This window comes from Bos indicus, chromosome 3 (assembly GCF_029378745.1).
Source record: "Bos indicus isolate NIAB-ARS_2022 breed Sahiwal x Tharparkar chromosome 3, NIAB-ARS_B.indTharparkar_mat_pri_1.0, whole genome shotgun sequence".
In the NCBI taxonomy this organism is placed as follows: Eukaryota; Metazoa; Chordata; class Mammalia; order Artiodactyla; family Bovidae; genus Bos; species Bos indicus.
Window position 1 is genome coordinate 32,339,679 of NC_091762.1, and position 12,887 is coordinate 32,352,565.

At 42.0% G+C, this 12,887-nt stretch overlaps 1 protein-coding gene across 2 annotated transcripts; it reads right to left on the reverse strand.

Annotated features, from left to right (window-relative positions):
* Positions 1–3,705: 3,705 nt before the first annotated feature.
* LOC109555939 (ciliary microtubule-associated protein 3) lies at positions 3,706–9,377 on the reverse strand. 2 transcript variants are annotated; one of them, XM_019956846.2, is made up of 6 exons: positions 9,323–9,377; positions 8,948–9,090; positions 8,224–8,322; positions 7,349–7,479; positions 5,316–5,433; positions 3,706–3,938 (listed from the first exon to the last, which is right to left on the reverse strand). In XM_019956846.2, exons 1-6 carry the CDS (start codon positions 9,339–9,341, stop codon positions 3,870–3,872), a joined length of 579 nt encoding a protein of 192 aa, XP_019812405.2. In that variant the 5' UTR covers positions 9,342–9,377; the 3' UTR covers positions 3,706–3,869. The 2 variants fall into 2 exon arrangements, with proteins under 2 accessions (XP_019812405.2, XP_019812408.2); XM_019956849.2 differs by lacking the exon at positions 8,224–8,322.
* Between the last annotated feature and the right edge of the window lie 3,510 nt (positions 9,378–12,887).

A 12,887-nucleotide genomic window follows, 5' to 3' on the forward strand; every position in this document is an offset into this window, starting at 1 on the left:
GTTTCTGAAACACATACCCTTTTAACAATATTTGCTTGACTTCTTTTTGGGTTTGCCTTTAATCTTTTAAGGAAGTAAAGGAGACTTTCTGTCTAGGCCCATGGGAGTCACAGAAGATAACAGGAAGGCACTCAGGAAGCCACGTTAGTGGGCCCATATGGATATCTACCTGACATCATGAATTTTCACTGCTATATTTTCTTGCTCTTAAATTGTCTACAAGAAAAAGCTCCCAGGATCTTGATGGCTCAAATCTCTTATTCCAGGCTCCTTGATTTCATAAGCACAATGACCTATGACTTCCATGGTAGCTGGGACACATGTACAGGCACAATAGTCTCCTGTATGTAGGAACCAAGGATTGATGTGACATGGGTTATTCCAACTGTGTAAGAAAGAGAAGACTCAAATATGCAGAAGGAAGATGGGGAAGGGATTTGGAGCCTTGGTTGTGGGAAAACAGGCTTTCTCTTTGGGGGACAATTAGCTAGACTTTGTTAATAATGTGGGACAAACAATGGTGAAGAATAAGGTCTGTGTTGCTTCTGCAGGGATATGCTGTGAAGTACTGGAGAGACAACGGCATCCCTTCAGAGAAACTCATCATGGGGTTCCCCACCTATGGGAGGACCTTCCGGCTCAGCACTTCTGACACCTCAGTCTGTGCCCCAGTCTCTGGAACAGGGTCATCTGGTCCTTACACACGTGATGCTGGCTTCTGGGCTTACTATGAGGTAACCACCATGGCTAATTCAGGCTAAAATGCCCTGGGGAAAATTCAGCCCTCCAAGTCATCTTGCTATTCTTATATTCTTGAGATTTTATACCCTGGCTTTCACAGGTCTGTGGAAAGGAAGGTTGATGGCTGTGGAATACTTTTCACTTAAAAAAACTATCTGAATTGTCTTTTGGGGTTTTGAAGTGTATGGTACCATCTTTCCCACAGCCCAAAGCTATACTGAATTTCTTTGCTGCTGCTGCTGCTGCTAAGTCACTTCAGTCGTTACATCCATGTAAATAGGTGGAGAAGGATTTCAACAGACTAGCCTGGAGAGGGCAAATACTTTGATTTCTCCACCAACCTGAATTGAATGAATTTACTCAAAATTTATGCTGAAAATACACAGAATGATTAGCAGTGTTCGTTACTCAAGTGTTTGTGGAAGAATGATCTCAGCACATATGGTCATGCTTACCATTTCTCAATCTCTCCTATGAACAGAATTAAAATTTCACTCGCTTGCTGCCTGTTTTCATAAAGATTTGTGTTCATTTTATGAAACAAAATCACTTTTGAGATACATATGTGAAATTAATGTAGATATTTCACAATGTCCCCTTTTCCATCCCCTTCCCATTTCTTACTATTTTTCTTCCAGTTAAAGTCCTTTCTCCTCCAACACATGACATAATCTGACATGTTCAGTGTTGCCTTCCTCATTCCTCCATAGAGCTGTACATTCCTAAGTAAAGCCACAATTGAAGACCAAAAAGTCCTATATGCTTATAAAAACACTGAGTGGTTTGGTTGTGACAATATTAAAAGCTGTAGATGTGTTATGAACAATGTAAAAAAAATACAATTCTAGCTTTGAATCCTAAGCTTATCAGGAGCCCATTTCACCAAGATCTATGGTTTGAAAGTTTTAAATATTCACAGAGTGGGGTACACACCAGGCAGTGTCTAGATAAGTACTTTGAATGCAGCTTCTATGAGGTCTGACCTTGGCACATCTAGAGTAACTAGTGAGACTCCAGGACATCACTAAAATGGGGGGAGGAGGGTAGCCAATCCATTAACTTCCCTGGGGAGTGCTTCTCGTACTTCAGTCCAGGCCCAAGGAGTCAGTAGATGAGTTTAATTCCTTTTGTGACCCCAGTGCTTGCCACTCTGCATGATTTGCATGGTAGGAACTCAGCATGATGATGACTGACAGACTAAATAGATGATGTAATGGGAGGGGGGGGGGTTGACTCGTTTTTACATGAATCTAGGACAGGCTATCAAATTGGGACATTCCCACTCCACACCAAGGAACTCGGACGCTTGGAAGAGCTCCTTTTCAGGTATTGTATTCTTCAACTCTGTTCTCTATATTTTCTCTTTGTTAAAAAACTTCTTGTTACTTCTCATTCTGTGCATCCATTCTTTTCCCAAGTTCTTGGATCTTTTTTATAATCATCACTTTGAACTCTTTCTCAGGTACACTGGCTCTTTCTACTTCGTTTAGTTGTTCTGGGGTTTTATCTTATTTCAAGAGAAGCATATTTCTCTGCCATCTCATTTTGTCTAAACTATTTGTATTTTTATGTAGGTGGAATGTTAGTTATTAGTTATATTTCTCAGCCTTGGAGAAGTGGCTCTCTGTAGGGTATGTTTTATGTAACCTAGGAGTACACTCCCCATTCATCTCCCAAGGACTAGGGACGAGTGGTCTCAGGGTAAGTTCTTACCTGTTTACAGACTCAGTTCCTCAGGCTGTAGGATTATAGTTTTCTGCCTTATGATGCTTGCCCTCTGGTGGGTGAGGCTAGACTAGAGATTTGTCAGGCTTCTTGGTTTGTCTGGCCCCTGGAGAGGCCAGTGTTTGCCCAGTGGTGAGTGGAGCTGGAGGTCTTGGTCCTCCAGCAGGCAGGGCCATGTCAAGGGACATGTTTAAAGGTGGCTGTGGGCTCAGGAACTCTTTTAACAGGCTGTCTGGTGATGGATGGGGCTGCATCCCCACTCAGTTTGTTGTTTGGCCTGAGATACCCCAGCTCTGGAGCCTAGAGTCTGTTGGATGGGGCCAGGTCTTGCTGCTAATGACCCAAGCAAGATGTCTACCTCCAGTCAGAGTTCATGCAGATGACCCTCCCCCCAATATTTTTACCACCAATATCTTTGTCCCCAGGATGAGCCACCACTCTCCTCACCTTCCGAGGAGACCGTCAAAACCCCAACAGATAGGCCTTTCTCAGGCTTCTATGAAGTTACTGCTTTTGCCCTGAGTGTTGGTGTGCATGAAATTTTGTGTGTAGCTTTTAAGAGTGGAGTCTCTATTTCCCCAAGTTCTGTGAAGCTCCTGCCATTAAGCCCCACTGGCCTTCAAAGTCAAAGGCTCTGGAGACTGTTCTTCTCGATGTCAAATATGAGGCTGACATGGAGCTCAGAACTTTCACACCTGTGGAAGAACTTCTGTCGTATTATTCTTCAGTTTGTGAGATCTGATCATATCACAAGTGCACCCCTCCTAGTGTCTCATTGTGGTTACTTCTTTATGTCTTTGGATGCAGGATATTTTTTGGCAGGTTCCAATCTTTTTTAACAAATAGTTGTTTAGCAGTGAGTTGTGATTTTGGTGTGCTTGTGAGAAGAGGTGAGCTCACGAAGTTTTTTCTACTCTGCCACCTTGTCTAGGAATTGTAAGAGCCCCTAAAACATTTACTCTGCCTTAAGTATCCTCTACATCTAGCAATCCCAAATACAAAGTCAAGCAAGCCATCCAAATCCTTGATATGTATAGACCAACAATATCCTATCACCAGGACTGGCAGTGGAAAACATAAAACTCATTCCTGGGACTTATAGCTAGAGGGCGGGGATGCACAAGTATAATATTTCAGTAAAGTGAAGCCACTCTACTGAGCACTCAGTTAGGAAACCCTCGGACCCTTCTACATTTTTACAGAACAAACCAGCACGAGGAGAGAGCACCTTCTGTACACTGAGTCTTTATGCAGTCATATAGTAATTATGAGCCCTTTGCCCCTCCCTGCGCCCCATGATGGCAGACAGGAGGGTCAGACAATGCAGAAGGACAAGAGCAGCTCTGTCCTCAGTCCTGAAGAGTCTGTGGTCAGGAGGAGCATGTGAAGGTAGTCACAGCTTTTCAGTTGTAGTACAAGCTTAGGTAGGCCAAACGGTTCCGATGCTTTCTAAAGTCCTTGTCTGTGGACAGCTGCAAAGAAAAATACTGTCAAAGTCAATATTCACATGAGAACTCCCTGCCTCTGGTCTTCCTGGATGTGTGAAATAGACCCGTATTGTTGGAGCTGTTTTAGCCTACCTGAGCCCCAACCATACAGTAACCTAACCTAGTGAATCTCTCAACATTGCTCTGTATATCTACTCTTTGTCATCTTTTTCTGGAATATATCATGCTAGGAATTATTTTCTACTTGGCAAATCATCAAGTATAGCTGGTAAATGTCTTGAAAACAAAGATTATATGTTTAATTCTTGAATGTTACCTGTAGGCCCTAGCACAATGATGTTAGTACATTTGGCATTTAATAAACACTTGCAGAATTAATCCAAAGTTCCACCAGGGGGGAAAAGGACACCTCTGGAATTATTACAAGTGACACGGGCTGACCATTTATTATGCTACAGGTCTGGTGTTATAATATCTCAATCTTTACAACTTCATCAGATCAAGTCTAGTTTATATCTATTTTAAAGATAAGCAAATTGAGGCTTAGAAAAGTTAGAGGATACATAGCAAACAAATATGGAACTAGTGTTTGAACCCAGGCAGTCTCTTCCTAAAATCCATGTTCTTGCCAGAATGATCCACTGCACCTTGATGATCTAATACTAGGTGATGTGATGGGAAGAGCACTGGCTTAGAAGTCACACAATCTATATTCTAGCTGAGCAACTTCAACAAGCCATTTAATCGAAGCCTCAGTTTGGACTTCCCTGGTAGCACAGCTGGTCAAGAATCCGCCTGCAATGTGGGAGACCTGGGTTCGATCCTTGGGTTGAGAAGAGCCCCTGGAGGAGTGCATGGCAACCCACTCCAATATTCTAGTCTGGAGAATTCCCACAGACAGAGGAACCTGGCAGGCTGCAGTCCATGGGGTTGCAGAGTCAGATGTGAAAGTGTTAGTCACTTCAGTCGTGTCTCTTTGCGACCCCATGGTCTGTAGCCTGCCAGGTTCCTCTGTCCATGGGATTCTCCAGGTGAGAATACTGGAGTGGGTTGCCATTCCCTTCTCCAAAAGAGTTGGATGCAATTGAGTGACTAAGCACAGCACAGCACAATCCTCAGTTTCCTTCTCAATCATAGAGGATAATTATCTAAGACTACCACAAAGGTTATTTGAGGACTAAATAAGAAATTGTGACTTTTGTCAGTCACATACATCTCTAGAAATCTAGTGAAATTGTGTAACTCTTCAAAATTTCCCATAAGTATATATTACACAAAATTGTGCAAGTACTTTCAGGGGATCAAGGATTTCTTGAAGTTTATTCCCAGACCCCTGGTTAAGAATCACTGATACATGTGGAAGTATTAGGTAAAGGCTCCACAGAAGTCCAATCATATTACCTCAGTTTTCAGGGTTCTTTTCTGTAGACATGGAACCTGAGACCAGTCTGGAGATCCAAATTTCATTGGCCAGGTGACTTTCTGAGGTTCCTTTTTCTCTAGTTTATATGTGCCAGGGCTAGAAAAAAATATAAAACCTTATGTTGAAGAGTTAGTGACCACCACAATTCTAGTTTGGAGAAATCCCACAGACAGAGGAGCCTGGCAGGCTACAGTCCATGGGGTCGCAAAGAGTTGGATGTGAAAGTTTTAACCACTTCATTAGTGTCTGACTCTCTGTGACCTCATGGACTGCAGCCTGTCAGATTCTTCTGTCCATGGGATTCTCCAGGCAGGAATACTGGAGTGGGTTGTAGTGACCATAAACTTCATCAGTACTACCTGTGTACCTGAACTAGTCCTAACTCTTTTGGAAAAGGCAACAGACTGATTAGATCTTAATGTCAGGTAAGCATAGGGTTCCTTTGCCTGCTAATGTGTTTCTAAATAGGTGTTAGTGTTCAAGATTTGTAGTCCTGACATTTCAGTGAAGGTAAAAATCAGCTCTAGTTTAAGCTATTTCTGTAACCTCACTCTTCTTAACCGAGAAACCAAGAGATCCCAGAAGTGGTGGATGATAATAGAGATTTGCCACAGTGATGCTAATTAGTACACATGATGTGAAATTTCTCAACAATAGGGTATTTTGTCTTGCCTTTGTTCATATCATTTTGTCTTTTGGTGTAGACACTTAACTGTGGAAATAAGATGTAGAGTGGACATGGGAAACAAGCTTCATCACCTCCACTTCTTTACTAGAACCTTAAGAAAGTTACATTTCCTCTCTCATCCTTGGAATTCTCACTAGTAAAAGAAACACCTTGACCATGCCCTATAATTTTCAATGGCTTCCTAAAGCACTGAGACCACCTCCCTTGGTCTATGAGGTTTATGGACTCTAGCCCTTATTCCTCCTCTGTTCTCATTTTCTCCTTGCCCACTACACTGTAGCCACACTAGCCTTCTTTCTTTTTTCCACACACCTCCCAACTACAGCCTTTGTACTTGCAGTTCCTTCTGCCTGGGAAGCTCTCGGCCTAGATCTTCACAGGGTCAGTTCAATCTTGTCATTGTGCTTTCAGATGAAGTCACTGTGCTTTCATTTCCCAGAAAGACCAATCCTTGCCAAAGTAGATTCCAGCCATCACTCCATACCACATCATCTTTGTAAAAAATATTACTATTTTTATTTACTTATTTATTTTAGGCTGTACTGGGTCTTTGTTGGTTCACAAGCTCTCTCTCTAGATGCAATGAGCAGGGGCTACTCTCCAGTTGCAGTATGTGGGCTTCTCATAGCGGCAGCACCTCTTGCTGTGAAGCATGGGCTCTAGGGAGTGCCGGCTTCACTAGTTGTGGCTCCCAGGCTCTAGAGCACAGGCTCAGTAGTTGTGGTGCATGGGCTTAGTTGCTCCAAGGCATGCCAGATCTTTCCAGATCAGGGATCCAACCCGTTTCTCCTGCATTTCCAGGCAGATTCTTTACCACTAAGTCACCAGGGAAGCCCCCCGTCTATTATATCATCTTGTTTGGTGTTATTCAGCACTCCACCAGGTCCCCATACTTCCTGGTGTGCCTGTGGTAGCTCCAGCTCATGGCTACTGTCTTGGTATAATTATTAATGAGACCCCCTTTAAAGTCTAAGAAGTGTCACATGCTGACTAATAAATTATATGGTCATTATTACCACTGATTATTTTCTTGTTTATTTGCTTCTCATCTGTCTGGACTCTAGAATGTAAGCTCCAAGAAATGATGATGGGTGTAATGCAAAATCTTTGGAACCTACACAACTTCTTGGCTTTTTATAAATATTTATTGAATGAATCACCACAGTCTACAATTTTATAATTCTAGAGACCTGGAAGGCAAGAGGTTGAATCTTTAAAGATAGATGGTTTCTTATTTAGAGGGCGTGGTTGGGATGTAACCCCTTTTTGTACTTCCTTTCCTATTGCTCTTTGTTGAAGTGCACCAGAAGAAGGGGCACATACCCAGGATAACAAGGGTCCTTTGAGTATGTCCGAAAGCGAGGTGACAAGGTATTAAATGGAGCAAAATTTGGTTTGTGTGTTTGCTCCTGAAGATTGACTGTCTGGTACATGCCTGGGTAAGGTGTCACATCCTGTTTCCAAGAGAAAGATCAATATGTCAGAGGGTGATGTATATATATGTAAAGATTTCTAAGTAGAAAAAACAAAGTCATCCTCCCCCTCTTCATGTGTCAGCTATGGTTTATAGAATTAGGCCCACAGTAGGTTGAAAACCAAGATAAGAGTATTGTTCAGCTACCTAAAGGTACCTAATGTTTTGGCTATAGAAATAAACCTATGGGGGCAGAGAGTCAAGGTAACCTATTGTAGCTACTATCCCCACCATCCCACCATCCCACCATCCCACTCAGATTTTCTTTTGGAGCCAGTATCCCTCTCCCTGAGCTTAAGTATCAAGAAAATGTCCAACAAGAGATTAGGAACCTATACTGAAGACTTGAAATCCAATCACACAAAAAGGTTAAGAAGTTAGAACTGATTTTTTTAACTGATATTATACTATATATTACATATAATTATATGATGCATATAAACAAAGCTTCCAGTATTTTATCAGCAGGTGTCTCAGGACTGAAGCTCTGCCTTGGTACCATTTCTTCTGAGAATTATTTTCCATTCTCCCAGGACACTCACACACACATTTCCCACATTAACACCCAAGTTTTCATGTAGACTCCTTAGTAGCTTTTGTCCAGATGACTTTCATCTTGAATTTCAGGACATACTTTAGGTAACCTCCAACTGTGCTCCTCAATGAAAATACATGCAGCAACATGGATCACACTGAAATCTAAGCACGTTCAGCCATTTCTAACCTTGTTCTTTGGCTTAAACCTCACAGCTGTTCTGGCTCCAAAACCATATCCTTTTATACTGGTTGGGATCTTAGCGAGGCTGTATGCCAAGTCTTTACTCTTCATGTGTTATGTAGAAAACAAACAAAGACAAAACATGCATAGAGAACATTATAGTTATTAAAACAGAGTGGTCTCAGAGTATCCCTGAATCTTCTCTGCTCAAGTTGCCCTTTCTTTCTTGATTCCTCTGAATCAAGACCAAACAGTTACATATGTAACATAGGCTTCTCTACAAAGAAATGTGGCTGGATAGGTAGAGTGAATGACATTCGAATCCAGTGAATCCACTATTCTGAGCCCCACAGAGCTGAATCAGCTTTATATGGTTTCAACTGAATCTGATTATGATTTCATAAACTACCTACCAGCACAGACACAGTAGGTTTGGACTAAGAGGAAATATTTAGTCACCAGCCTTTGTAGGTATGAATGATGAGGGAACACTTACTGGGGATCGCATGAGGCCAAGACTTGCATTTAGTGGGGATGGCAAAGGTGAGTAATGGCCCTTTACTTTCTGATATTGGCCCTGACAGCTGGTTGCAGACGGAGGACCAGAGAGCACTTTCTCATGCTGGGACCCGGAAGGTCACAAATCGCCCAGGGCTTTTCTTCCAGGAAACTTAGGTATCCTTGGATAGTCTGGGAACTGACACCCACCTGAGGTAAAGTGAATACTCACTTCTTCTGCTATATAACATCCAGGCCCTCTGTGGGGCACTCCCCTAATAGGGAGAAACTTGTTCCCCAGCAAGTCTGAGGGAAAGAAGTGGGGAAAGATCTTCCTATGTTGACATGTTCCAAAGGAGTAGTTAACCAGCGTCTCTGGAGAACGAGAAAGAGGAGAAACTCCACATGAAGGAAGTCCCTGTGGTCCAAATGAGGGTGGGGGCAGGGGCGGTGTGGGGAAGGGTGGCCGAGACCTGAGCAGACTGCACTCTTAACGAAACCGTGACCAATCCAAGGAGACAGGCAAGCCACATTTCCCTCCTTTCCCCCTTGGTCTTTCCCAGTCTCCCCATCTTCCTTCTGCCTCTATCACCTCAGCCCTCCTCACCTGCTTGGCTGAAGCACATCGCGCCAGTGCCTCTAGGGCGAGCGTTTTGAACCGCGTTGCCTAGGGAACAGGCTGGCAGATAACCCCAGCTCTGGTGCGCCTGCGTGGCAAGGGGGCCTGCCATGGAGCCACTTCGGGCCACGTTGGGTGGGAACCTGCATCGCTAGGGCCAGGAGCCCAGGAGGGTGTGAACTAACAAAAACAAAATAAGTGTATGTGTACCAAAGAAATGAGGGACATAAGAAGGCTGAGGAGTTACTTCACATTTAGGCATATTGATGAAGCATGAAAATCTAATGTGACATATGTTCCTAGATTGGATCTTGAATGAGATAAGAAAGATACGTTGTTGGGAAAGTTATTTAGAGGTTTTTTTCCTACTTAGCCAGTCACTGAAAAGACACTGAATTATTATTCAACGTATTTTTTTATGACTGTGTAAGACATTTATTCAAGTTATTCAACAAATATTTATTAGTGTCCAAATAATGGTAAAAATTTAACCATACTGGACCATGTGCTACTTAGATCGTTTTGGAGATTCATCTTTGTCTCCTAAGAACTTAATTTCCAATGTTTTCTCACTGGAAGCAGAATGATGGATTTTACCAGCCAGCCCAACTCCCCCTGTCTTTTTCTGGAAGCTTTCCCCACCTAGTTTTCTGGACTGTTAGTAGGACAACAATAATGCCAGAATAAAGCTAAATGGCCTGTTAGTTAAACCCTCTAAAGATGTGGACTTTCCTTTTACAGAAATAATTTTGTTAGTTTAGTGACAATAGACTACTTGGATCCTAGAAGTGAATTGCTGTCTTGGTATAAACCAAGCTTGTTTCACTCAGCCTCCTCCCTACCACCAACAGGTGCTGTTGAATTGTGGGAGCTGGATGAGAACATACCACTCGTCAGCAAGTTTTGCAAGTATGAGGTTTGTTCAAAATTGTTATATTTACATAAACCTTTCTTTCAGTAAGTCACACACTTAGTGCTTCTATGCATTCTGAGGAAGCTTTAGAGCATCTAAGGAGAGCCAACAAACATGGAAGAAGCTGAGTGAATTTATATCCAATCACCCTTTGCAGGGAGTTTCTTAGGGTTAGTCTCTGGGTCACACTGAACATTATTAGAGCCACTTGTGCAGAAACTGGTTTTGTTTGGATAAAGGGTAAGCAAGCTCTAGTCTCAATTTTGAGTTAAAGTTTCCCTAGAGCATCAGCAACCTATATAGACCAATTTTGGGAAAACAAAATAAGCAGAACAGTCTTGGACCCAAAACACATTGTTTTGTTGTGTTCTCCATCAAAAATGGGCATCTATGGAATTTTTCATCTTCATTATATGGTCACAAGACTCGTTCAATCCAGAAAGACTCAAGCAGGCACAGAGATGGGGAGAGAAATTTAACTTATTTTAAGTTACAGAGGCATATGACACATAATCCATGATCCTAAAATCTTTTGTCATCTTGTGTAAGGTTTAATACCCTCCTCAACTTATTGTGGAAAATTTCCTCATCTTGTATGTGATATGCCATAGTTTCAATATATAATATATCATCAAAATCCAAAAGATCATCTGATCTCTATTCCTGCTCTGCAAATATGTGTTAATATACAATATTTGTTTTTTTCTGTTTCTAACTTACTTCATTCTAACAGTAAAAGAGTGACAGTTTCTAGGCCCATTCACGTATCTACAAGTGATGCAATTTCATTCTTTTTAATGGGAGATTGGGATTGACATATATACTCTACCATGTGTAAAATAGATAGCTAGTGGGAATCTGCTATATAGTAGAGGGAGCTCAGCTTGGTGCTCTGTGATGACCTAGATGGGTGGCATGGGAGGGGTGGAAGAAAAGTCCAAGAGGGAGGGGATATACAGAGGAGCCTGGCAGGCTACAGTCCATAGGGTCATGCAGAGTCAGACATGACTGAAGCGACTTAGTACAACACAACACATAGCTGATCACTTTGTTGTACAGCAGAAACTAACACAACATGGTAAAGCAACTATACTCCAATAAAGAATAAATGAAAGGAAGAGTAGATAGAGTTTACACCAACCTTTTAACTTTCTGGTGGGAGCCCAGCCAGTGCCACTTGTTGCAAGTTCCTTCAGTAAATAGAGTCATATTTCAATATCACCATAATGTTGAGGGTCAGATTCTAGTAAAGCATTTTACTTTGGGAGGCACCATGTTATATGCATTAGGAACTTCAGTTTCAAGATAAAATTTTCCACTCCAATAGTAACTTTTATCTGGGATCTTGGCTGAAAAAATGAAACTTGTTTAGATCAGAAAATGTGCTTTACATGTACAAGCAAATCAGCTTCAGGTTCTGCCAGATTTTTTTTTTTTAATTTTTATTAAAAATTTTTTAAATTTAATTTTATTTATTTTAATTAGAGGCTAATTACTTTACAATATTGTATTGGTTTTGCCATACGTCAACATGAATCCGCCACGGGTGTACAGGTGTTCCCAATCCTGAACTCCCCTCCCACCTCCCTCCGCATACCATCCCTCTGGGTCATCCCAGTGCACCAGCCCCAAGCTTCCTGTATCCTGCATCAAACCTGGACTGGCGATTCATTTCTTATATGATATTATACATGTTTCAATGCCATGCTCCCAAATCATCCCCCCCCTCCCTCTCCCACAGAGCCCAATCTTTAACAAGCAATTTGTGTCTCACAAAAAGCCCTCTGATTAGGTCAGAAACTGCCTGATGTACAGGCCTGTGACCATTATTCAATGTCAACTTGCCTGGCAGAGTTAGCATTAATTCTACCTTTGACCTTGGCACCTGAGATGCAGACTCTGCCCAGCACCATCCCTGGGCCCAGTAGATTCCTCATAGCAAGACCAATTTGGGTTTCATTTGTGTAGTTATTTTTATAAATTATAGTAAGATGTAATATACAAATTACCATTTTAATCATTTTTAAGTTGGCGATTAGGTGGCATTAAGTACTTTAACATTATTGTACAACATCAGCACCATCCATCATCCCAAATTGGAACTCTGTAATCATTAAACAACAACTCTTTCCTCCAAGATCTTGGCAACCAACCTTGTACTTTCAGGTTTGTGGGTTTGACTGTTCTAGGTACCTCATATGAGTAGAATCACACTGTGTTTGTCCTATGTGACTGGATTGTCATTTGATTTTATAAGGTTAGGGTTTGCTCCTCAAAGTGTGGGACCAGCAGCACTGGTATCACCTGGAACTTGTGAGAAGGGCAGAATGTTCAGATCTCTTAAATCATAATTTATACTTTCCCGGTGACTAGTGCCTGTTGAAAGTTGAGAAGCACTGACTTTGATTATCCTTTGAGAATTCTAACTGGCTCAGGAAGCAGGCAGGGAAGTGTCCAGCCATTCACAAGTGAGCCACTCTGATGTGTCAGGAGCTTTTGAGGATTGTGATGTGTGGTAGTGAGCAAGACAGATGTGGTCAGCCCAGTCTCCAGCAGCTTAGTTTAGAGAGAAAGAGATCAGATCAGATCAGATCAGTCGCTCAGTCGTGTCCGACTCTTCATGACCCCATGAACTGCAGC

Excerpts from the sequence above, each read along its gene's own strand:
- LOC109555939 (XM_019956846.2), bottom strand. Across the intron at positions 8,323-8,947 it reads GATGTTATATAGCAGAAGAA|AGTAAAGACTTGGCATACAG; the intron begins GTGAGTATTCAC and ends TAACACATGAAG. Across the intron at positions 3,939-5,315 it reads AAAGAACCCTGAAAACTGAG|CTGTCCACAGACAAGGACTT; the intron begins GTAATATGATTG and ends TTTTCTTTGCAG.